The sequence below is a fragment of the Nerophis ophidion genome, linkage group LG14, assembly GCF_033978795.1.
Source record: "Nerophis ophidion isolate RoL-2023_Sa linkage group LG14, RoL_Noph_v1.0, whole genome shotgun sequence".
Lineage (NCBI taxonomy): Eukaryota > Metazoa > Chordata > Actinopteri > Syngnathiformes > Syngnathidae > Nerophis > Nerophis ophidion.
The window spans coordinates 5,570,237-5,597,708 of record NC_084624.1 but is presented as its reverse complement, the minus strand read 5'-3'; the positions used below and the strand labels follow the sequence as shown (position 1 = coordinate 5,597,708).

The 27,472-nt window shown below is 40.1% G+C and overlaps 1 protein-coding gene across 1 annotated transcript in view; it reads left to right on the top strand.

Annotated features, from left to right (window-relative positions):
• LOC133568022 (receptor-type tyrosine-protein phosphatase mu-like) overlaps nucleotides 1-27,472 on the top strand; it is a 610,514-nt gene that overhangs the window by 169,610 nt on the left and 413,432 nt on the right. Inside the window, exons 3-4 of the mRNA XM_061919713.1 lie at nucleotides 4,750-5,024; nucleotides 23,639-23,717. Coding sequence (XP_061775697.1) covers nucleotides 4,750-5,024; nucleotides 23,639-23,717 — 354 coding nt within the window. The remainder of the gene's footprint in view (nucleotides 1-4,749; nucleotides 5,025-23,638; nucleotides 23,718-27,472) is intronic.

Below are 27,472 nucleotides of genomic sequence, written 5' to 3'. Positions count from 1 at the left end.
AGTGTCAGAGTCCAGTCCATAGTGGATCTAACATAATAGTGATAGTCCAGTCCATTGTGGATCTAACATAATAGTCTGAGTGTCCAGTCCATAGTGGATCTAACATAATATTATGAAAGTCCAGTCCATAGTGGATCTAACATAATAGTGAGAGTCCAGTCCATAGTGGATCTAACATAATAGTGAGAGTCCAGTCCTTAGTGGATCTAACATAATAGTGAGAGTCCAGTCCATAGTGGATCTAACATAATAGTGAGAGTCCAGTCCATAGTGGATCTAACATAATAGTGAGAGTCCAGTCCATAGTGGATCTAACATAATAGTGAGAGTCCAGTCCATAGTGGATCTAAAATAATAGTGAAAGTCCAGTCCATAGTGGATCTAACATAATAGTGTGAGAGTCCAGTCCATAGTGGATTTAACATAATAGTGTCAGAGTGTCCAGTCCATTGTGGATCTAACATAATATTATAAAAGTCCAGTCCATAGTGGATCTAACATAATAGTGAGAGTCCAGTCCATAGTGGATCTAAAATAATAGTGAAAGTCCAGTCCATAGTGGATCTAACATAATAGTGAGAGTCCAGTCCATAGTGGATCTAACATAATAGTGAGAGTCCAGTCCATAGTGGATCTAACATAATAGTGAGAGTCCAGTCCATAGTGGATCTAACATAATAGTGTCAGAGTCCAGTCCATAGTGGATCTAACATAATAGTGATAGTCCAGTCCATAGTGGATCTAACATAATAGTGTCAGAGTGTCCAGTCCATAGTGGATCTAACATAATATTATAAAAGTCCAGTCCATAGTGGATCTAACATAATAGTGAGAGTCCAGTCCATAGTGGATCTAACATAATAGTGAGAGTCCAGTCCATAGTGGATCTAACATAATAGTGAGAGTCCAGTCCATAGTGGATCTAACATAATAGTGAGAGTCCAGTCCATAGTGGATCTAACATAATAGTGAGAGTCCAGTTGATAGTGGATCTAACATAATAGTGTGAGAGTCCAGTCCATAGTGGATCTAACATAATAGTGAGAGTCCAGTCCATAGTGGATCTAACATAATAGTGAGAGGCCAGTCCATTGTGGATCTAACATAATAGTGTGAGTGTCCAGTCCATAGTGGATCTAACATAATATTATGAAAGTCCAGTTGATAGTGGATCTAACATAATAGTGAAAGTCCAGTCCATAGTGGATCCAACATAATAGTGAGAGTCCAGTCCATAGTGGATCTAACATAATAGTGAGAGTCCAGTCCATAGTGGATCTAACATAATAGTGAGAGTCCAGTCCATAGTGGATCTAACATAATATTATGAAAGTCCAGTCCATTTTGGATCTAACATAATAGTGAAAGTCCAGTCCATAGTGGATCTAACATAATAGTGAGAGTCCAGTCCATAGTGGATCTAACATAATAGTGAGAGTCCCGTCCATAGTGGCTCTAACATAATAGTGGGAGTCCAGTCCATAGTGGATCTAACATAATAGTGAGAGTCCAGTCCATAGTGGATATAACATAATAGTGAAAGTCTAGTCCATAGTGGATCTAACATAATAGTGAGAGTCCAGTCCATAGTGGATCTAACATAATAGTGAGAGTCCAGTCCATAGTGGATCTAACATAATAGTGTCAGAGTCCAGTCCATAGTGGATCTAACATAATAGTGAGAGTCCAGTCCTTGGTAGGTCTAAAATAATAGTGAGAGTCCAGTCCATAGTAGATCTAACATAATAGTGAGAGTCCAGTCCATAGTGGATCTAACATAATAGTGAGAGTCCAGTCCATTGTGGATCTAACATAATAGTGAGAGTCCAGTCCTTGGTGGATCTAAAATAATAGTGAAAGTCCAGTCCATAGTGGATCCAACATAATAGTGAGAGTCCAGTCCATAGTGGATCTAACATAATAGTGAGAGTCCAGTCCATTGTGGATCTAACATAATAGTGTGAGTGTCCAGTCCATAGTGGATCTAACATAATATTATGAAAGTCCAGTCCATAGTGGATCTAACATAATAGTGAGAGTCCAGTCCATAGTGGATCTAACATAATAGTGAGAATCCAGTCCATTGTGGATCTAACATAATAGTCTGAGTGCCCAGTCCATAGTGGATCTAACATAATATTATGAAAGTCCAGTCCATAGTGGATCTAACATAATAGTGAGAGTCCAGTCCATAGTGGATCTAACATAATAGTGAGAGTCCAGTCCATAGTGGATCTAACATAATAGTGAGAGTCCAGTCCATAGTGGATCTAACATAATAGTGAGAGTCCAGTCCATAGTGGATCTAACATAATAGTGAGAGTCCAGTCCATAGTGGATCTAACATAATAGTGAGAGTCCAGTTGATAGTGGATCTAACATAATAGTGAAAGTCCAGTCCATAGTGGATCTAACATAATAGTGAGAGTCCAGTCCATAGTGTATCTAACATAATAGTGAGAGTCCAGTCCATTGTGGATCTAACATAATAGTCTTAGTGTCCAGTCCATAGTGGATCTAACATAATAGTGAAAGTCCAGTCCATAGTGGATCTAACATAATAGTGAGAGTCCAGTCCATAGTGGATCCAACATAATAGTGAGAGTCCAGTCCATAGTGGATCTAACATAATAGTGAGAGTCCAGTTGATAGTGGATCTAACATAATAGTGAGAGTCCAGTCCATTGTGGATCTAACATAATAGTCTGAGTGTCCAGTCCATAGTGGATCTAACATAATAGTGAAAGTCCAGTCCATAGTGGATCTAACATAATAGTGAGAGTCCAGTCCATAGTGGATCCAACATAATAGTGAGAGTCCAGTCCATAGTGGATCTAACATAATAGTGAGAGGCCAGTCCATTGTGGATCTAACATAATAGTCTGAGTGTCCAGTCCATAGTGGATCTAACATAATATTATGAAAGTCCAGTCCATAGTGGATCTAACATAATAGTGAGAGTCCAGTCCATAGTGGATCCAACATAATAGTGAGAGTCCAGTCCATAGTGGATCTAACATAATAGTGAGAGTCCAGTCCATAGTGGATCTAACATAATAGTGAGAGGCCAGTCCATTGTGGATCTAACATAATAGTCTGAGTGTCCAGTCCATAGTGGATCTAACATAATAGTGAAAGTCCAGTCCATAGTGGATCTAACATAATAGTGAGAGTCCAGTCCATAGTGGATGTAACATAATAGTGGGAGTGTCCAGTCCATTGTGGATCTAACATAATAGTGAGAGTCCAGTCCATAGCGGGTCTAACATAATAGTGTGAGAGTCCAGTCCATAGTGGATCTAACATAATAGTGAAAGTCCAGTCCATAGTGGATCTAACATACTAGTGAAAGTCCAGTCCATAGTGGACCTAACATAATAGTGAGAGTCCAGTCCATAGTGGATCTAACATAATAGTGAGAGTGGGAAATAATTCCACTTTCAAAGCTTCAACAATTAGTTTCCTCAGTTCCCAAACGTTTATTGAGTGTTGTTAAAAGAAAAGGTGATGTAACACAGTGGTGAACATGCCCTTTCCCAACTACTTTGGCACGTGTTGCAGCCATGAAATTCTAAGTTAATTATTATTTGCAAAAAAAAAATAAAGTTCATGAGTTTGAACATCAAAAATGTTGTCTTTGTAGCATATTCAACTGAATATGGGTTGAAAAGGATTTGCAAATCATTGTATTCTGTTTATATTTACGTCAAACACAATTTCCCAACTCATATGGAAACAGGGTTTGTATATTTTTGGAGAACTAAACAGTGATGCTGGTGTTGTGGTTTTCGGTCAAGTATTTTGAGCGATTGTGCAAAGTTTCCAACGGCCTCAGTGTCATCCTGTAGTACAGGGGTAGGGAACCTATGGCTCTAGAGCCAGATGTGGCTCTTTTGATGACTGCATCTGGCTCTCGGATAAATCTATGCTGACATTGCTTAACACCATAAATAATGAATAATTCCGCTTGTAATCACAGTGTTAAAAATAATATTCAAAATATAAAACATTCTCATGCATTTTTAATTCCCTCCATCTGTTTCTACCGCACCTGTTCAAGAAGTTGCGTTAATGGTAAGAAGTTATTTATTTATTATTGGTTAGTGTTGGGCTTGCCCTCCTGGGGGTTCTTCAGACCCCCAAGCACCGACATGAGAGCCTGTTTCAGGGTTACAATATTGTTTTATTTTTCAATAAGTCTCTCAGTTGCTTTCCAGCAATTGTATTTTTCTTTTTCGTTTTCGCTCGCGCTCTGGCTCCAGCCCCAACCCCGTCTCTCCTCCTGGCTGCTGCTTATAACAGAGCGACAGGTGATTAGATAACAAGGCCCAAGTGGGCCGTCTACGCACCTGTCGCTGATTTCGAGGCCGGTCCTGGCACACCCTGCTTCGCTGCAGGCCCACAGGCCACGCCCCCTCCACAGTTAGCTTCAGAATAACATAAGTTATTACAAAGAATAATAGACTTATTATACTCTAGAAATGTTGGTCTTACTTAAAAATGCACGCGTTTATTTGTGTTCAGTGTTAAAAAAAATATTATATGGCTCTTACGGAAATACATTTTTAAATATTTGGCTTTTTGGCTCTCTCAGACAAAAAGGTTCCCGACCCCTGCTGTAGTCTGATGTCGACACACTGTATTCTCGCCTGGGACAGTATGTCACATTTTGGGCTGATTCGCGTTGCCGTCATGCTTACTTTGAGTCCATGCTTTAAATTCAAGATCAACTGTCGTCTATCGTCGCAGGTTCCGCCTTCATGATGGTCAACACGTCAGGACGTTTCTCCGGACAGAAGGCCGTACTCTTGACCCCCCAGCTGAGGGAGAACGACACCCACTGCGTTATTTTCCACTACTACATCGGCGGCAGGGACAACAGCCACCCAGGCCACCTTAACATCTACATCAAGGAGAACAACAGTCCCATGGGGATGCCCGTTTGGAACATGTCCGGCCCGGCGTCACGTTCCTGGTCTCAGGTGGAGCTGGCCGTCAGCACCTACTGGCCCAACTTCTACCAGGTGAGGAATTACGGCTATTTGTCGTCAACCAGACAAAGCTCCTTCTTTGAGGAGGCAACCGAACAATGGCGGCTCATTCAGAGCACCGCGTATCGATCACTGAGGCGACCTCCGGTATCCATGGTGATCTGTTCCTTCCCTCCTCCATCTCCTGTTCTCTCCAGCTCATTTTCGCTTACCGCTGGCTGATTTCACACTCGCCTGGTTATTAGTCTTCTCCGGTCTTGTTCCCCGGGTCCACCAAATGTTAATTGATGCAGAGAGACACCTTTTACCTCCCAATCCGGGGCTGTGAATTATTTCATTATGGTCTGGCGGTGCAAGTGGTCTGGCGGAGCAAGTGGTCTGGCGGAGCAAGTTCAAACCCAAGGGACACTGCTTAGTTTTCTCGCCGCCGAACACGAGACGGGAAAGGCACTTAACGAGAGGTGCATGGAACCAGAGAGACCGTGGAGAGTCTCCAGAATAAAGCCTGAGCACTGTTAAGAAGAATGAATGCAAAGCCGGTACGGTCAGATGCTTTGGGGCTCCCTCGAGATTGAATCTTGCTGGAAAAACGACGGTAGTGGTCGTAGTAGTTAGTGCTCGGACAAAACTGCAAGCTTAGATCTTTAAAGGCCTACTGAAATCAATCAATCAATCAATCAATGTTTACTTATATAGCCCTAAATCACTAGTGTCTCAAAGGGCTGCACAAACCACCACGACATCCTCGGTAGGCCCACATAAGGGCAAGGAAAACTCACACCCAGTGGGACGTCGGTGACAATGATGACTATGAGAACCTTGGAGAGGAGGAAAGCAATGGATGTCGAGCGGGTCTAACATGATACTGTGAAAGTTCAATCCACAATGGATCCAACACAGTCGCGAGAGTCCAGTCCAAAGCGGATCCAACACAGCAGCGAGAGTCCCGTTCACAGCGGAGCCAGCAGGAAACCATCCCAAGCGGAGGCGGATCAGCAGCGCAGCGATGTCCCCAGCCGATACACAGGCAAGCAGTACATGGCCACCGGATCGGACCGGACCCCCTCCACAAGGGAGAGTGGGACATAGAAGAAAAAGAAAAGAAACGGCAGATCAACTGGTCTAAAAAGGGAGTCTATTTAAAGGCTAGAGTATACAAATGAGTTTTAAGGTGAGACTTAAATGCTTCTACTGAGGTGGCATCTCGAACTGTTACCGGGAGGGCATTCCAGAGTACTGGAGCCCGAACGGAAAACGCTCTATAGCCCGCAGACTTTTTTGAGATGTTCTTATTTAAAACGGGGATAGCAGGTCCATTCTATGTGTCATACTTGATCATTTCGCCATATTTTTGCTGAAAGGATTTAGTAGAAAACATCGGCGATAAAGTTCACAATGAAAAAGCCTTGCCTGTACCGGAAGTAGCAGACGATGTGCGCGTGACGTCACGGGTTGTGGAGCTCCTCACATCTGAAAATGTTTTACAATCATGGCCACCAGCAGCTAGAGCGATTTGGACCGAGACAGCGACGATTTCCCCATTAATTTGAGCGAGGATGAAAGATTTGTGGATGAGGAAAGTTAGAGTGAAGGACTAGAGAGGGAAAAAAAGGCGAGGGCAGTGGGGTCAGGATTGGGCTGTGGATGTTTGTGCTTCCTCGATGCAAGGATGATGTGGGACGAGTCAGGCATGAATTCAGGTACATGATTTATTAAATAAACAAACACTATAATAAAAAATATTCCAACTAAGGGCGCTCACAAGGAGGTATAAAACTTGGCTACAAAATATAAACAGGAAACACTTGCTCGATTGGCATGAATGAACTATGAACATACAAAACAAAAATAGCACTGTGGCATAAATACATAAACTTACTCGGCATGAAACTGTGGGCGAGGACGTGGAGGTTTGAACAGCATGGATAGGGTGCGTGCGAGTGTGAGGATCCCAGGACGAAGACAAGAAAAAGAGTGACTTAAATAGCTGTGATGATTAGTGAAAACAGGTGAGGCTGAGAGCAGGGACGTGACAGGTGAAAACTAATGATGTTGGCATGGAAACAAACAAAACCAGGAAGTGCAAAACGTGACTGATTGTCCAAAATCAAAAACATGACATGACAAAACAAAACATGATCCACAGGTGTGACAAGTGGGAGCGATTCAGATGTTATTAGACACATTTACTAGAATAATTCTGGAAAATCCCTTATCTGCCTATTGTGTTACTAGTGTTTTAGTGAGATTATATGGTACCTGAAAGTCGGAGGGGTGTGGCCACAGGTCTAGTGACCGCCAGTGTCTCCGTGGGAGGAGATAATAGTCTGCAGCAGCTGCTCCGCTCATAACTAGGTCAAGAGCCGACTTATTACCACAATTTTCTCACCGAAAACTGCCGGTTGACATGTGGTCGGGATCCATGTTCGCTTGACCGCTCTGTTCCATAGTAAAGCTTCACCTTCCGGAATTTTAAACAAGGAAACACCGGCTGTGTTTGTGTGGCTGAAGGCTAAAAGCTTCCCACCTACATCTTTCTTCTTTGACGTCTCCATTATTAATCGAACAAATTGCAAAAGATTCAGCAACACAGATGTCCAAATTACTGTGTAATTATGTGATTAAAGCAGACTACTTATAGCTGGGATCGGGCTGGAAAATAATGTCCGCTACAACCCGAGATGTCAAACACACGCGTCATCATACCGACGTTTTCAACAGGATACTTCCGCGGGAAATTTAAAATTGCAATTTAGTAAACTAAAAAGGCCGTATTGGCATGTGTTGCAATGTTAATATTTCATCATTGATATATAAACTATCAGACTGCGTGGTCGCTAGTAGTGGCTTTCAGTAGGCCTTTAAGAAGTAGGTGTTGATAGTTTATGTCCGTAAAAAATAAAAAAACTGATAAAAAAAGGACCACTTTCTGACAACCGATGCTGCAGTCGTCTGCAGTGTTGGGTTAGTTACTAAAAACCATTATTTATTTTAAAAAGTAACTCAGTTACTAACTCAGTTACTTAAACCAAAAAGTAATGTGTTACTGGGAAAAGTAACTGTTTCGTTACTTCTTTTCATCCATCCATCCATCTTCTTCCGCTTATCCGAGGTCAGGTCACGGGGGCAGCAGCCTAAGTAAGGAAGCCCAGACTTCCCTCTCCCCAGCCACTTGGTCCAGCTTTACTTGCCAACCTTGAGACCTCCGAATTCGGGAGATAGGGGGGCCCACTATGGACATGACTCTCACACTATTATCTTAGATCCACTATGGACTGGACTCTCACACTATAATGTTAGATCCACTATGGACTGGACTCTCACAATATTATGTTAGATCCACTATGGACTGGACTCTCACAATATTATGTTAGATCCACTATGGACTGGACTCTCTCACTATTATGTTAGATCCACTATGGACTGGACTCTCACAATATTATGTTAGATCCACTATGGACTGGACTCTCACACTATAATGTTAGATCCACTATGGACTGGACTCTCACAATATTATGTTAGATCCATTATGGACTGGACTCTCACAATATTATGTTAGATCCACTATGGACTGGACTCTCTCACTATTATGTTAGATCCACTATGGACTGGACTCTCACACTATGATGTTAGATCCACTATGGACTGGACTATCATTATTATGCTAGATCCACTATGGACTGGACTCTCACTATTATGTTAGATCCACTATGGACTAGACTCTCACACTATTATGTTAGATTCACTATGGACTGGACTCTCACTATTATGTTAGATCCACTATGGACTGGACTCTGACCATTATGTTAGATCCACTATGGACTGGACTCTCACACTATTATGTTAGATCCACTATGGACTGGACTCTGACCATTATGTTAGATCCACTATGGACTGGACTCTCACACTATGATGTTAGATCCACTATGGACTGGACTCTCATTATTATGTTAGACCCACTATGGACTGGACTCTCACTATTATGTTAGATCCACTATGGACTGGACTCTCACACTATGATTTTAGATCCACTATGGACTGGACTCTCACACTATGATGTTAGATCCACTATGGACTGGACTCTCATTATTATGTTAGATCCACTATGGACTGGACTCTCACTATTATGTTAGATCCACTATGGACTAGACGCTCACACTATGATGTTAGATCCACTATGGACTGGACTCTCACACTATGATTTTAGATCCACTATGGACTGGACTCTCACACTATGATGTTAGATCCACTATGGACTGGACTTTTACAATATTATGTTAGATCCACTATGGATTTAATGCGAAACAAACACTTACCAATCGACGGATTTAAGTTGCTCCAGTGTCACAAGATGCGAAAGTCCTGACCGTTTGGTCCGCACATTTTACCGGCGATGCTAATAAGGCAGCCATGCTATGGGCCACTTCATTAGGTACACCCACGCTATGGCCGAATAGCGTCAATAGCTATTCGCTCAATAGCTTTAATTTCTTCTTCGATTTCGTTTTCGCTATCTGCCTCCATACTCCGACCATCTGTTTCAATACATGCGTAATCTGTTGAATCGCTTAAATCCGAGTATTCCCATTGTTTGTTTACATTGGCAGCACTGTGTGACGTCACAGGGAAATGGATAGTGGTTTCGAAGATAGCGAAAATAAGGCACTTTAAAGCTTTATTTAGGGATATTCCGGGAGGTGTAAAATTAAAAAAAAACTTCAAAAATTACAACAAGCCACTGGGAACTGATTTTCATTGTTTTTAACCCTTTTGAAATAGTGATAATGTTCCCCTTTAAATTATAATGACATGATGGAAACAGGTACGTGAACCCAACACTTGAGACAGGTGAAACTAATGGGTCGCCAGTGTGACAAAAAAAAGGGGTGAAAAAACAGGAACTACTGGAGTCTTGAAGTAACAGAACATTACTAAATAAAACATGATCACAAGACATGACATTTATACTTGCAAGTGTTGATGAGACAGCTTTGCAACAGTTGATATTCTAGTTTCAAGCATGTTTTACTCAATATAGGTCTTCAAATCTCAGCAACAAGCTGTAATATCTTACTGAAATAATTTAGGAGCAAAACACTTAAAACAAGTAAAACACTCAACTTATCAGACGGAAAATAAGCAAATATCACCCTTATTTGAGATATTTAATCTTACTTAGATTTCAGTTTTTGCAGTGCATTGGCATGATCCTTAGAAAAATAGCCATCCATCCATCATCTTCCGCTTATCCGAGGTCGGGTCGTGGGGGCAACAGCCTAAGCAGGGAAACCCAGACTTCCCTCTCCCCAGCCACTTCGTCCAGCTCTTCCCGGGGGATCCCGAGGCGTTCCCAGGCCAGCCGGGAGACATAGTCTTCCCAACGTGTCCTGGGTCTTCCCCGTGGCCTCCTACCGGTTGGACGTGCCCTAAACACCTACCTATGGAGGCGTTCGGGTGGCATCCTGACCAGATGCCCGAACCACCTCATCTGGCTCCTCTCCATGTGGAGGAGCAGCGGCTTTACTTTGAGTTCCTCCCGGATGGCAGAGCTTCTCACCCTATCTCTAAGGGAGAGACCTGGAAACTCATTTCGGCCGCTTGTACCCGTGATCTTGTCCTTTCGGTCATGACCCAAAGCTCATGACCATAGGTGAGGATGGGAACGTAGATCGACCGGTAAATTGAGAGCTTTGCCTTCCGGCTCAGCTCCTTCTTCACCACAACGGATCGATACAACGTCCGCATTACTGAAGACGCCGCACCGATCCGCCTGTCGATCTTACGATCCACTCTTCCCTCACTCGTGAACAAGACTCCTAGGTACTTGAACTCCTCCACTTGGGGCAGGGTCTCCTCCCCAACCCGGAGATGGCATTCCACCCTTTTCCGGGCGAGAACCATGGACTCTGACTTTTATGGACAGAATTTCTAGGCGCAGTCAAGGCGTTCCGGTTTGGTAACCGCAGGATTAGGTCTCTGCTTTTTGCAGATGATGTGGTCCTGATGGCTTCATCTGACCGGGATCTTCAGCTCTCACTGGATCGGTTCGCAGCCGAGTGTGAAGCGACCGGAATGAGAATCAGCACCTCCAAGTCCGAGTCCAAAAATAGCCATGGTTCTTGTCAATGTTTGCATTTTTACTACAAGATGAAGGCTGGTTCCTCGTTATGAGTCAAGCAAAAGGTAAATTGTAAGATAGTCCTCCTGCATCTGCCGTATCGCCGCCTGCACTTGCAAAGGCTAATGATCTGTTCACTCCAACCCGCAGCTGGAAAGTGTCACTAATTAAGAACACAACACTAATTATAGGCGTCCTTAATTGCCCGCGAACCTACACAATTGTCAAAGGGAAGCCACCGGATTCTTAATTATTTTTTAATTGCCTGTAAGCCTTTGTCGTCATGAGCCTTTTTTTTTTGTTGAAATAATTACTTTTGCGTGGGGTCATTTTGAGAAGTTTTAATATATATATATTTTTTTACTCCACACTATGTAAGGCAGATCTGGGTCAAGTAAGGCCTTGGGGCCCACATGCGGCCCGTTATGCTTTTCAATCTGGCCCGCCGGACATTCCCAAATAATTTTTTTAGATCTTTAAGATGGAAAGTGTAGCTGCCGTTATAATGACCGTATATCTTCAACTATAGAAAGTAATTCAATGGTTGGAGTCTGCACTTATGGATGATATACCAGTTATTATGGTCATCTAATGAGTTACTATGGTCATCTAATTAGTTACCATGGTCATCGAAAGTGGTGTGACATCATATTTTGTCAATATTCAGTGTTTTATCCTTCACAGAAAAATGTAAAATTATGTTTTTTAAGGCGGTCTCTCATAACGTTTTTAGCAATCAATCAGACATTATTGTGAGATTTTGTATTAGTGTTCAGAAAAATAGATATACCGCCTCCCCTCAGACACATTTTTGACTCTAAATGTGGCCCCCGAGTCGAAATAATTGCCCAGGCCTGATCTTGAACTATACAAAGTATTTCAATGGTTGGAATCTGCACTTATGGATGATATACCAGTTATTATGGTCATCTAATTAGTTACTATGGTCATCTAATTAGTTACCATGGTCATCGAAAGTAGTGTGACATCATATTTTGTCAATATTCAGTGTTTTATCCTTCATAGAAAAATGTAAAATTATGTTTTTTAAGGCGGTCTCTCATAACGTTTTTAGCAATCAATCAGACATTATTGTGAGATTTTGTATTAGTGTTCAGAAAAATAGATATACCGCCTCCCCTCAGACACATTTTTGACTCTAAATGTGGCCCCCGAGTTAAAATAATTGCCCAGGCTGTATTGAATATTTTGTCAATATTCAGTGTTTTATCCTTCATAGAAAAATGTAAAATTATGTTTTTTAAGGCCGTCTCTCATAACGTTTTTAGCATTCAATCAGACATTATTGTGAGGTTTTGTATTAGTGTTCAGAAAAATAGATATACACGCCCCCCCAGACACATTTTTGACTCTAAACGTGGCCCCCGAGTTAAAATAATTGCCCAGGCCTGATCTTGAACTATAAAAAAGTATTTCAATGGTTGGAATCTGCACTTATGGACGATATACCAGTTATTATGGTCATCTAATTAGTTACTATGGTCATCTAATTAGTTACTATGGTCATCGAAAGTGGTGTGACATTCATATTTTGTCAATATTCAGTGTTTTATCCTTCATAGAAAAATGTAAAATTATGTTTTTTAAGGCCGTCTCTCATAACGTTTTTAGCAATCAATCAGACATTATTGTGAGGTTTTGTATTAGTGTTCAGAAAAATAGATATACACGCCCCCCCAGACACATTTTTTACTCTAAATGTGGCCCCGGAGTCAAAATAATTGCCCAGGCCTGATCTTGAACTATACAAAGTATTTCAATGGTTGGAATCTGCACTTATGGATGATATACCAGTTATTATGGTCATCTAATGAGTTACTATGGTCATCTAATTAGTTACTATGGTCATCTAATTAGTTACCATGGTCATCGAAAGTGGTGTGACATTCATATTTTGTCAATATTCAGTGTTTTATCCTTCATAGAAAAATGTAAAATTATGTTTTTTAAGGCGGTCTCTCATAACGTTTTTAGCAATCAATCAGACATTATTGTGAGGTTTTGTATTAGTGTTCCTAAAAATAGATATACCGCCCCCCCTCAGACACATTTTTGACTCTAAATGTGGCCCCCGAGTCGAAATAATTGCCCAGGCTTGATCTTGAACTATTCAAAGTATTTCAATGGTTGGAATCTGCACTTATGGATGATATACCAGTTATTATGGTCATCTAATTAGTTACTATGGTCATCTAATTAGTTACTATGGTCATCTAATTAGTTACTATGTTCATCAAAAGTGGTGTGACATTCACATTTTGTCAATATTCAGTGTTTTATCCTTCATAGAAAAATGTAAAATTGTTTTTTAAGGCGGTCTCTCATAACGTTTTTAGCATTCAATCAGACATTATTGTGAGGTTTTGTATTAGTGTTCAGAAAAATAGATATACACGCCCCCCCAGACACATTTTTGACTCTAAACGTGGCCCCCGAGTTAAAATAATTGCCCAGGCCTGATCTTGAACTATAAAAAAGTATTTCAATGGTTGGAATCTGCACTTATGGACGATATACCAGTTATTATGGTCATCTAATTAGTTACTATGGTCATCTAATTAGTTACCATGGTCATCGAAAGTGGTGTGACATTCATATTTTGTCAATATTCAGTGTTTTATCCTTCATAGAAAAATGTAAAATTATGTTTTTTAAGGCCGTCTCTCATAACATTTTTAGCAATCAATCAGACATTATTGTGAGGTTTTGTATTAGTGTTCAGAAATATAGATATACACGCCCCCCCAGACACATTTTTGACTCTAAATGTGGCCCCGGAGTCAAAATAATTGCCCAGGCCTGATCTTGAACTATACAAAGTATTTCAATGGTTGGAATCTGCACTTATGGATGATATACCAGTTATTATGGTCATCTAATGAGTTACTATGGTCATCTAATTAGTTACTATGGTCATCTAATTAGTTACTATGGTCATCTAAAATGGTGTGACATTCATATTTTGTCAATATTCAGTGTTTTATCCTTCATAGAAAAATGTAAAATTGTTTTTTAAGGCCGTCTCTCATAACTTTTTTAGCAATCAATCAGAAATTATTGTGAGGTTTTGTATTAGTGTTCAGAAAAATAGATATACCGGCCCCCAAGACACATTTTTTATTCTAAATGTGGCCCCCGGAGTCGAAATTATTGCCCAGGCCTGATCTTGAACTATACAAAGTATTTCAATGGTTGGAATCTGCGCTTATGGATGAGATACCAGTTATTATGGTCATCTAATTAGTTACTATGGTCATCTTATTAGTTACTATGGTCATCGAAAGTGGTGTGACATTCATATTTTGTCAATATTCAGTGTTTTATCCTTCATAGAAAAATGTAAAATTATGTTTTTTAAGGCGGTCTCTCATAACGTTTTTAGCAATCAATCAGACATTATTGTGAGGTTTTGTATTAGTGTTCCTAAAAATAGATATACCGCCCCCCCTCAGACACATTTTTGACTCTAAATGTGGCCCCCGAGTCGAAATAATTGCCCAGGCTTGATCTTGAACTATACAAAGTATTTCAATGGTTGGAATCTGCACTTATGGAAGATATACCAGTTATTATGGTAATATAATTAGTTACTATGGTCATCTAATTAGTTACCATGGTCATCTAAAGTGGTGTGACATTCATATTTTGTCAATATTCAGTGTTTTATCCTTCATAGAAAAATGTAAAATTGTTTTTTAAGGCCGTCTTTCATAACGTTTTTAGCATTCAATCGGACATTATTGTGAGGTTTTGTATTAGTGTTCAGAAAAATAGATATACACGCCCCCCTAGACACATTTTCGACTCTAAATGTGGCCCCCCGAGTCGAAATAATTGCCCAGGCCTGATCTTGAACTATACAAAGTATTTCAATGGTTGGAATCTGCACTTATGGATGATATACCAGTTATTATGGTAATCTAATTAGTTACTATGGTCATCTAATTAGTTACTATGGTCATCGAAAGTGGTGTGACATTCATATTTTGTCAAAATTCAGTGTTTTATCCTTCATAGAAAAATGTAAAATTATGTTTTTTAAGGCGGTCTCTCATAACGTTTTTAGCAATCAATCAGACATTATTGTGAGGTTTTGTATTAGTGCTCAGAAAAATAGATATACAAGCCCCCCCAGACACATATTTGACTCTAAATGTGGCCCCCGAGTCGAAATAATTGCCAGGCCTGATCTTGAACTATACAAAGTATTTCAATGGTTGGAATCTGCACTTATGGATGATATACCAGTTATTATGGTAATCTAATTAGTTACTATGGTCATCTAATTAGTTACTATGGTCATCGAAAGTGGTGTGACATTCATATTTTGTCAAAATTCAGTGTTTTATCCTTCATAGAAAAATGTAAAATTATGTTTTTTAAGGCGGTCTCTCATAACGTTTTAGCAATCAATCAGACATTATTGTGAGGTTTTGTATTAGTGCTCAGAAAAATAGATATACAAGCCCCCCCAGACACATATTTGACTCTAAATGTGGCCCCCGAGTCGAAATAATTGCCCAGGCCTGATCTTGAACTATACAAAGTATTTCAATGGTTGGAATCTGCACTTATGGATGATATACCAGTTACTATGGTCATCTAATTAGTTACTATGGTCATCTAATTAGTTACTATGGTCATCTAATAAGTTACTATGGTCATCTAATTAGTTACTATGGTCATCTAATTAGTTACTATGGTCATCTAATTAGTTACTATGTTCATCGAAAGTGGTGTGACATTCACATTTTGTCAATATTCAGTGTTTTATCCTTCATAGAAAAATGTAAAATTGTTTTTTAAGGCTGTCTCTCATAACGTTTTTAGCATTCAATCAGACATTATTGTGAGGTTCTGTGTTAGTGTTCAGAAAAATAGATATACAAGCCCCCCCAGACACATTTTTGACTCTAAATGTGGCCCCCGAGTCGAAATAATTGCCCAGGCCTGATCTTGAACTATACAAAGTATTTCAATGGTTAGAATCTGCACTTATGGATGATATACCAGTTATTATGGTAATCTAATTAGTTACTATGGTCATCTAATTAGTTACTATGGTCATCGAAAGTGGTGTGACATTCATATTTTGTCAATATTCAGTGTTTTATCCTTCATAGAAAAATGTAAAACAGTTTTTTAAGGCCGTCTCTCATAACGTTTTTAGCAATCAATCAGACATTATTGTGAGGTTTTGTATTAGTGTTCCTAAAAATAGATATACCGGCCCCCCCAGACACATTTTTGTCTCTAAATCTGGCCCCCGAGTCAAAATAATTGCCCAGGCCTGATCTTGAACTATACAAAGTATTTCAATTTCAATCTGCGCTTATGGAGGATATACCAATTTCTATGGTAATCTAATTAGTTACTATGGTCATCTAAATAGTTACTGTGGTACTGAAAGTCACAGCAGCTCAGACGAGGCTTTCACCACCAAGTTCTACAGCTTAGTGATGTATCAAAAATATATCAGATTGCAGTTGGGTTTATTTTGTTCTTTTCGCGTTCATATTTCATTGTTTGTTGCATTTTTGTTGCGTTTCACTTGATTGTAAAATGTGTCGATCGAAAGGGGGTATGACGTTCATATTTTTGTCACAGTTAGTTTGTGACGAACCCCGAGATGCAGAGAAGGAGGCAGGCATTGAGTAAGAAAACATGGTTTTAATTTACACACTAAAACAAAACAAAACAAAAAGCGCGCACAAGGCGGATAACAAACTAGGCTATGAACAAACAAAACTGGAAGCAGGGAAAAAAAGACCGTAAGCTACCAACTATAGCTTACCGCTACACTGCAACATGAGCGACAATACATGACTTTGACAAAAATCCTGTACTGACTGGAGGAGTAAACAGGTTTAAATAGGACCAGGCTGATTGACACCAGGTGTGGCCAGGTGCCAATCAGCTGCAGTGAGGGTACACAGCACTCAAGGAGACAAACAGGAAACTGAACCAAAATAAGAGTGCTGACAGGAACTAAAGACAGGAATTACTACACACACACAGAGGAAAAACTAAAACACAACCAAACTGTCAGGGGCAAGCCCGACAATGTTGTCAATATTCAGTGTTTTATCCTTCATAGAAAAATGTAAAATTAAATTGTATTTTAAGGCGGTTTATCATAACGTTTTTAGCATTCAATCAGACATTATTGTGAGGTTTTGTATTAGTGTTCCTAAAAATAGATATACCGCCCCGCCAGACACATTTTTGTCTCTAAATGTGGCCCCCGAGTCAAAATAATTGCCCAGGCCTGATCTTGAACTATACAAAGTATTTCAATTTCAATCTGCGTTTATGGAGGATATACCAATTTCTATGGTAATCTAATGAGTTACTATGGTAATCTAATTAGTTACTATGGTCATCTAAATAGTGACTGTGGTAATGAAAGTCACAGCAGCTCAGACAAGGCTTTCACCACCAAGTTCTACAGCTTAGTGATATATCAAAAATATATCAGATCGCAGTTGGGTTTATTTTGTACTCTTCGCGTTCATATTTCATTGTTTGTTGCATTTTTGTTGCGTTTCACTTGAATTATAAAATGTGTCGATCGATAGGGGGTGTGACGTTCATATTTTTGTCAGAGTTAGTTTGTGACGAACCCCAAGATGTAGAGAAGGAGGCTGGCATTGAGTAAGAAAACATGGTTTTAATTTACACTCTAAAACAAAACAAAACAAATAGCGCGCACAAGGCGGATAACAAACTAGGCTATGAACAAACAAAACTGGAAGCAGGGAAAAAAAGACACTAAGCTACACAAAGCTACCAAATATAGCTTACCGCTACACTGCAACGACATGAGCGACAATACATGACATTGACAAAAATCCAGTACTGACTGGAGGAAAAAACAGGTTTAAATAGGACCAGGCTGATTGACACCAGGTGTGGCCAAGTGCAAATCAGCCGCAACTGAGGGGACACAGCACTCAAGGAGACAAACAGGAAACTGAACCAAAATAAGAGTGCTGACAGGAACTAAAGACAGGAAATACTACACACACACACGGAGGAAAAACTAAAACACAACCAAACTGCAAGGGGCAAGCCCGACAATGTTGTCAATATTCAGTGTTTTATCATTCATAGAAAAATTTAGAATTCAATTGTTTTTTAAGGCGGTCTAACATTTTTAGCATTCAATCAGACATTATTGTGAGGTTTTGTATTAGTGTTCCTAAAAATAAATATACCGCCCCCCGCCAGACACATTTTTGTCTCTAAATGTGGCCCCTGAGTCAAAATAAGGGAAGCGTAAGGGAAGCGTCATGCACGCAGCAACGTGAGTTAAATAAAAATAAATAAAACCAAATGTCCTCATCTGTCTTGATTCCGATACAGTAGTGGCGGCGGCCGAGCTAATCAATCCTGCTGTAATGTACTACTTAGCCGCCTCCCTCGGGGGAAAAGGCCGGCGGCGTCGAGTGTTTGCCCGCCGGCCCGTCCCTCTGACAAACGAGGAGGCTGAACTTTCTGATGACAGCGCCGCGGCGTGCGTCCCGCGGGTCAGGCCCAATTACGCCGGGGCCGCTATCACGGAACGGCCCGAATCAATTATACGGCAGCTATTAGAACGCCTGACTGATGTCTGTGTGCACAAACAAAGGATTTCAATTAGGCAGCGGGGTCCGGTTCATTTGTCTGACGGCGATATATGAAGTACTTAGCCTTTTAATTTTCTTCAAATTAGCCGGTAATGAGGCCGTGATTGTCAGCCGGGATATTCGCTTTCATACGCCGCGTGACACACACACACACAGAAAAAAAAAAAAATGGCATTAATAATTAGACGGCCTTATCTGAAGGCATCCTGCCTCCCGGATGACAATGGGAAGTGTCTCCGCCTCCACGTTTCAAGGCGACAAAAGGAATCTGTGAGAGGTGCGGCAAAGCCCTGGCGTGCAGCAGGAGAAGACTGGAGGCCTGACGCGGTAATGCAGGCAACACCTGTGTAAAATAATATTTTTTACCACACTGCAGTCCAGCAACTGGGACACACCCGGTATAGCTCGGTTGGTAGAGCGGCCGTGACCAGCAACTTAAAGGGTTGCAGGTTCGATTCCCGCTTCCGCCATCCTAGTCACTGCCGTTGTGTCCTTGGGCAAGACACTTTACCCACCTGCTCCCAGTGCCACCCACACTGGTTTGAATGTAACTTAGATATTGGGTTTCACTATGTAAAGCGCTTGGAGTCACTAGAGAAAAGCGCTATATAAATATAATTCACTTCACTTCACACTTCACCCTCTGACACGGCTGTTGACCGTTTGTTCTAGCAGACGCCAGCCCGGGGCTCAGAAATGATGTCATGCTCGTCCAACACTTTACTTTATTTTGGACTGGAGAAACAACAGCTGTGCAAATGATACAGTAAGCCTTGGCAATATGGCCTCAAAGAAAAAAAAAAGAAAAAAAAAAAATATATATATATATATATATCTCAATCAATCAATCAATCAATGTTTATTTATATAGCCCCAAATCACAAATGTCTCAAAGGACTGCACAAATCATTACGACTACAACATCCTCGGAAAAACCCACAAAAGGGCAAGGAAAACTCACACCCAGTGGGCAGGGAGAATTCACATCCAGTGGGACGCCAGTGACAATGCTGACTATGAGAAACCTTGGAGAGGACCTCAGATGTGGGCAACCCCCCCCCCCCCCCCCTCTAGGGGACCGAAAGCAATGGATGTCGAGCGGGTCTAACATGATACTGTGAAAGTTCAATCCATAGTGGCTCCAACACAGCCGCGAGAGTTCAGTTCAAAGCGGATCCAAGACAGCAGCGAGAGTCCCGTCCACAGGAAACCATCTCGAGCGGAGGCGGATCAGCAGCGTAGAGATGTCCCCAACCGATACACAGGCGAGCGGTCCATCCTGGGTCTCGACTCTGGACAGCCAGTACTTCATCCATGGTCATTGGACCGGACCCCCTCCACAAGGGAGGGGGGGACATAGGAGAAAAAAGAAAAGAAACGGCAGATCAACTGGTCTAAAAAGGAGGTCTATTTAAAGGCTAGAGTATACAGATGAGTTTTAAGGTGAGACTTAAATGCTTCTACTGAGGTAGCATCTCCAACTGTTACCGGGAGGGCATTCCAGAGTACTGGAGCCCGAACAAAAAACGCTCTATAGCCCGCAGACTTTTTTTGGGCTTTGGGAATCACTAATAAGCCGGAGTCCTTTGAACGCAGATTTCTTGCCGGGACATATGGTACAATACAATCGGCAAGATAGGCTGGAGCTAGACCGTGTAGTATTTTATACGTAAGTAGTAAAACCTTAAAGTCACATCTTAAGTGCACAGGAAGCCAGTGCAGGTGAGCCAGTATAGGTATATATGTATGTATATATGTATATAAAGGTATATACAGTATAGGTATATATGTATGTATATATGTATATAAAGGTATATACAGTATAGGTATATATATATGTATATATGTATATAAAGGTATATACAGTATAGGTATATATGTATGTATATATGTATATAAAGGTATATACAGTATAGGTATATATGTATGTATATATGTATATAAAGGTATATACAGTATAGGTATATATATATGTATATATGTATATAAAGGTATATACAGTATAGGTATATATGTATGTATATATGTATATAAAGGTATATACAGTACAGGCGTAACATGATCAAACTTTCTTGTTCTTGTCAAAAGTCTAGCAGCCGCATTTTGTACCAACTGTAATCTTTTAATGCTAGACATGGGGAGACCCGAAAATAATACGTTACAGTAATCGAGACGAGATACATATCTCTAATATATATATATATATATATATATATATATATATATATAAATATATATATTAGGGATGTGGGAAAAAATCGATTCAAATACGAATCGAATTGTTTACGTTGTGCGATTCAGAATCGAGTCTCATTTTTAAAAAAATTATTTTAAAAAAAAAATCTTTAATCAATCCAACAAAACAATACACAGCAATACCATAACAATGCAATCCGATTCCAAAACCGAAACTGACCCAGCAACACTCAGAACTGCAATAAAAAGAGCAATTGAAAGGAGACACAAACCACACAGAACAAACCAAAAGTAGTGAAACAAAAATGAATATTATCAACAACAGTATCAATATTAGTTATCATTTCAGCATAGCAGTGATTAAAAATCCCTCATTGACATTATCATTAGACACTTATAAAAATAATAAAAAAGAACAAGTGGCTTACACTTGCATGGCATCTCATAAGCTGGACAACACACTGTGTCCAATGTTTTCACAAAGATAAAATAAGTCATATTTTTGGTTCGTTTAATAGTTAAAACAAATTTACATTATTGCAATCAGTTGATAAAACATTGTCCTTTACAATTATAAAAGCTTTTTTTTAACAAAAATCTACTACTCTGCTAGCATGTCAGCAGACTGGGGTAGACCCTGCTGAAATCTATGTATTGAATGAATACAGAATCCTTTTGAATCGGAATAATATCGTTTTTAAATCGAAAATCGAATCGAAAAAAAATCGAAAAATTATCGAATCGTGACCCTAGAATCGATATTGAATTGAATCGTGGGACACCCAAAGATTCACAGCCCTAATATATATATATATATATATATATATATATATATATATATATATATATATATATATATATATATATTGTAGCTGAGATAGGCGCCAGCGCCCCCCGCGACCCCGAAAGGGAATAAGCGGTAGAAAATGGATGGATATATATATATATATATATATATATATATACATATATATATATTATATACAATTTTTTTATAACAAATTCCACAATTTTTTCACCTCCTTTTTAAAGAAACCAATGAATATGAATGACAGAGATAATTCAAAACTAGTTTTGCTTTTTTTTGATCAACAACTAGTAGTTTTCTATTAAGCTGGTTCTTTTTAGAACAGATGGACTTGAAAATAACTGCTTTTTTTTTTTTTCATTTAATCTTTATCGGCATCCAGCATACTTTCCTCCCCATTACTATCCGAAATGTCAAACTAATTTTTTTACATCCCAACGATTCCACCGCCCCACCCCCCCACCCCAAAAAAAGAAAAGAAAGAAAGAGCAGGTGAACAAAATAATAATAAATATTATTATTATTATTATTATAATAAAAAATATTGTTATAATAATAAAATAATAGTAAAAATAACATCAGAAATAAAATAAAACAATATAAACTTCTAATAAATATTAATAATGATGATAATAACAATAATATATATATATATATATATATATATATATATATATATATATATATATATATATATATATACATATATATATATATATATATATATATATATATATATATATATATATATATATATATATATATACAGTAATCCTTTTTTTTCGGTGCAGGACAGTCTTTTTTTTTTGGGGGGGGGGGGTTGTTCCAATATAACTCTTTCAATGTGTGGAGTGCTAATCAGGCATATTTGATCACTGCATGACTGCAAGCTAATCGATGCTAACATGCTATTTAGGCTAGCTGTATGTACATGTTGCATCATTATGCCTCATTTGCAGCTATATTTGAGCTCATTTGGTTTCCTTTAAGTCCTCTTAATTTAATTTATATCTCATGACACACTATCTGTATGTAATATGGCTTTTATTTTTTTGGTCCAATATGGCTGTGACAGTCTCTTGCTGTCGTCGCTCGGGTTCAGTGGACCACCCAGGAAGAACATGCTTTTGAGCAGGTTTGACTTCTTTATTTTTCAATAAAGCTCGTCCGTGGTCGGGTGGCTTTTCAGCTCCTTCCTCCTTCTGCTCGCTCACGGTCTGCTCTTTCAGCCGTCGCCGTCGTCTCTCGCATCTTGCTTCCTCTTCGCTCTCCGGTCACTGCCGCGGACACCCCACTTTCTTCCCTGATCTTTCCTCCTTCTCCCCTTTTATACACTGTGAGGAGATAAGTGCGACCCACGCACCTGAATCAGATTGCGGCGTCGCTCCCAGCACGCTCCGCCGCATTTTCCGCCTCCTTGCCGCCATCTTGGGCAGGGCTCTAGCGTGCCCTTTCCCGCTGTCTGACCGTCGGCTCTGCCTCTCCATAATGGCTTTTTCAACATTTTAGGTTGCCGACCCCTGGTGTAAACAAATGAGCCAGGTTGTCATGTAAACTAAAACAAACCAGGGTGCGCAAAAACAGGAACTAATGGAGTCAAAAACTAAACGGAACATGACCAGAAAGACAAGACCATAGCAAAGTCCTGCCTATAAGCAGCATGGACAATAAAGAGAGGAGGCAATACACAAGATTTATTGACGTTATTCTTCTTAAAATAGCTTAATGCCGGCTTGATCTTGTTAAGGCTCAAATGCAATGGAAGTATTTCATGTGGAAAAGCCCCCATAACTGCAAAAATAACGTAATAGTCCCGCAGCACTCAGGTATCCTGCGTCCATGCGTCATATTTTATGGTCTTCTCTCCTCCCCTCAGATTGTGGTGGAGGCCGTAACCTCCGGGCAGCACGGCTTGCTGGCCATCAAAGACGTCCTGGTCCAAGGCCACCAGTGCAGTAAGTCTTCTTTTTTTTTTTTTCCTATCAAAAAGTCATTGTCCCTTCCAAGACCTCCTTGCAAATGTACACTGTTGTTGTTGTCAAGGCCCGCTCTTCAAACAAAGGGCTTTGGAAAACGTTCTCCTGGTCGCTGCCCTGAAGATTTATGAGCTGGCGCTTGATGCTCAGGGGTGTTGGAGGGGGAACGAGTGGGATGAAAAACAAATAGCATGCATGTCCTGTAAAGCCTGGTCAGGTCATTTTTACTGTAAGCTTCAATCGATCAATGTTTATTTATATAGCCCCAAATCACAAATGTCTCAAAGGACTGCACAAATCATTACGACTACGACATCCTCGGAAGAACCCACAAAAGGGCAAGGAAAACTCACACCCAGTGGGCAGGGAGAATTCACATCCAGTGGGACGCCAGTGACAATGCTGACTATGAGAAACCTTGGAGAGGACCTCAGATGTGGGCAACCCCCCTCCCCCCCCGAAAGCAATGGATGTCGAGCGGGTCTAACATGATACTGTGAAAATTCAATCCATAGTGGCTCCAACACAGCCGCGAGAGTTCAGTTCAAAGCGGATCCAAGACAGCAGCGAGAGTCCCGTCCGCAGGAAACCATCTCAAGCGGAGGCGGCTCAGTCCCCAACCGATACAGGCGAGCGGTCCATCCTGGGTCTCGACTCTGGACAGTCAGTACTTCATCCATGGTCATCGGACCGGACCCCCTCCACAAGGGAGGGGGGGACATAGGAGAAAGAAAAGAAACGGCAGATCAACTGGTCTAAAAAGGAGGTCTATTTAAAGGCTAGAGTATACGGATGAGTTTTAAATGCTTCTACTGAGGTAGCATCTCGAACTGTTACCGGGAGGGCATTCCAGGGTACTGGAGCCCGAACGGAAAACGCTCTATAGCCCGCAGACTTTTTTTGGGCTCTAGGAATCACTAATAAGCTGGAGTCTTTTGAACGCAGATTTCTTGCCGGGACATATGGTACAATACAATCGGCAAGATAGGATGGAGCTAGACTGTGTAGTATTTTATACGTAAGCTTATTTATTTGACATTATTTTCTACTGCACACGCATGAATGCCAGTTCTGATCATCTCAGGCAATAAACTGCATGACATCACTTTTAACTATTAAGTATTAAGTTATAGGTAGATGTATATTGCTGTATTTTTTTAAGCATTTGTATCCTAGGGGTCATCAAGGCGGTGCCCACGGGCACCAGGTCGCCCGTAAGGACCAGATTAGTCGCCCGCTGGCCTGTTCTAAAAATAGCTCAAATAGCAGCACTTACCAGTGAACTGCCTAAATTTTTAAAATTGTATTTATTTACTAGCAAGCTGGTCTCGCTTTGCTCGACATTTTTAATTCTAAGATAGACAAAACTCAAATAGAATTTGAAAATCCAAGAAAATATTTTAAAGACTTGGTCTTCACTTGTTTAAATGAATTCATTTATTTTTTTTACTTTGCTTCTTGTAACTTTCAGAAAGACAATTTTAGAGAAAAAATACAGACTTAAAAATGATTTTAGGATTTTTAAACACATATACCTTTTTACCTTTTAAATTCCTTCCTCTTCTTTCCTGACAATTTAAATCAATGTTCAAGTACATTTTTTTTCAATTTATTGTAAAGAATAATAAATACATTTTAATTTAATTCTTCATTTTAGCTTCTGTTTTTTCGACGGAAAATATTTGTGAAATATTTCTTTAAAGTTATTATGATTATAATTGAAAAAAAATATTCTGGCAAATCTAGAAAATCTGTAGAATCAAATTTGATTTTGAATTTATTTTAAAATTTTTGTTCTGAAAAATCTTGAAGAAATAATGATTTGTCTTTGTTAGAAATATAGCTTGGTCCAATTTGTTATATATTCTAACAAAGTGCAGATTGGATTTTAACCTATTTAAAACATGTCATCAAAATTCTAAAATTAATCTTAATCAGGAAAAATTACTAACGATGTTTCATAAATGATTTTAAAATAATATTGTGAAAGTCCAGTCCATAGTGGATCTAACATAATAGTGAGAGTCCAGTCCATAGTGGATCTAACATAATAGTGAGAGTCCAGTCCATAGTGGATCTAACATAATATTGTGAGAGTCCAGTCCATAGTGGATCTAGCATAATACTGTGAGAGTCCAGTCCATAGTGGATCTAACATAATAGTGTGAGAGTCCAGTCCATAGTGGATCTAACATAATAGTGAGAGTCCAGTCCATAGTGAATCTAACATAATAGTGTGAGAGTCCAGTCCATAGTGGATCTAACATAATAGTGTGAGAGTCCAGTCCATAGTGGATCTAACATAATAGTGTGAGAGTCCAGTCCATAGTGGATCTAACATAATAGGGAGAGTCCAGTCCATAGTGGATCTAACATAATAGTGTGAGAGTCCAGTCCATAGTGGATCTAACATAATAGTGAGAGTCCAGTCCATAGTGGATCAAACATGATAGCGAGACTCCAGTTCATACTGGATCTTACATGTGAAAGCCCAGTCCAAGGTGGATCTAACATAATAGTGTGAGAGTCCAGTCCATAGTGGATCAAACATGATTGTGGGAGTCCAGTCCATAGTGGATCTAACATAATAGTGTGAGAGTCCAGTCCATAGTGGATCTAACATAATAGTGTGAGAGTCCAGTCCATAGTGGATCTAAAATAATAGTGAAGAGTCCAGTCCATAGTGGATCTAACATAATAGTGAGAGTCCAGTCCATAGTGGATCTAACATTATAGTGTGAGAGTCCAGTCCATAGTGGATCCAACATAATAGTGAGAGTCCAGTCCAAGGTGGATCTAACATACTAGTGAGAGTCCAGTCCATAGTGGATCTAACATAATAGTGAGAGTCCAGTCCATAGTGGATCTAAAATGATAGTGTGAGAGTCCAGTCCATAGTGGATCTAACATAATAGTGAGAGTCCAGTCCAAGGTGGATCTAACATAATAGTGAGAGTCCAGTCCATAGTGTATCTAACATAATAGTGAGAGTCAGGAGCACCGCAAGGCTTCCGTAACTTTGAAAAAAAAAAAAAACGAGAGCTTTATCACACTCTGAGCTTCAAAGTAAAAAATCAATAGCATGTGGGTTTTCATCAATTGATCCAGACTCTTCTTAGATGAAGAAGTATCCCCGCTCTTGATTGTTAAAATGCTAATGACTCGCTAACCGCTTCTAAGCGGCCCGATTCCTACAAATGTAACGTCAATGCCATGGATTTCAACGGCGCCGGCCGTGGCATCAGAACGCGCTGGTGGCGATCGATGAGGCCCGGCAACGTGATCCGTGTTGAAACGCCTCAAAAATAAGAGCTCCGACGGGATCGATTTTCCTCTCAGTGGCAATCAGATCTCGCTTGAGTGGCAAGAGCGTCGCCTCAGCCCCTTCATTTTCTAATTATACCGCCATTAGGGAGATCCGAGACAAAGGTGTTATTATGCCGCCCCGCCGTCGTTAACGGATAAGAGGGGGGGAAAAAAATGAGGACGCCATTAAAAGAAGGTGGCGCTGAAAAAGATGAGGTCGTAAAATAGAAACTCGCACGGATGAGAGCGGTAGAATGACCTTTTTTTTTTTTTTTGCGATCCTCCTTAGAGAGTTGGTTTACGCATCAATTTGAGGCATACTTGCCGAAATTCAGGATAGCTGTAGGCCACGCCCCCTCCAGCTCCATGCGGACCCGAGTGACGTGTCGACAGCCTGTTTTCACGTCCGCTTTCCCACGATACAAACA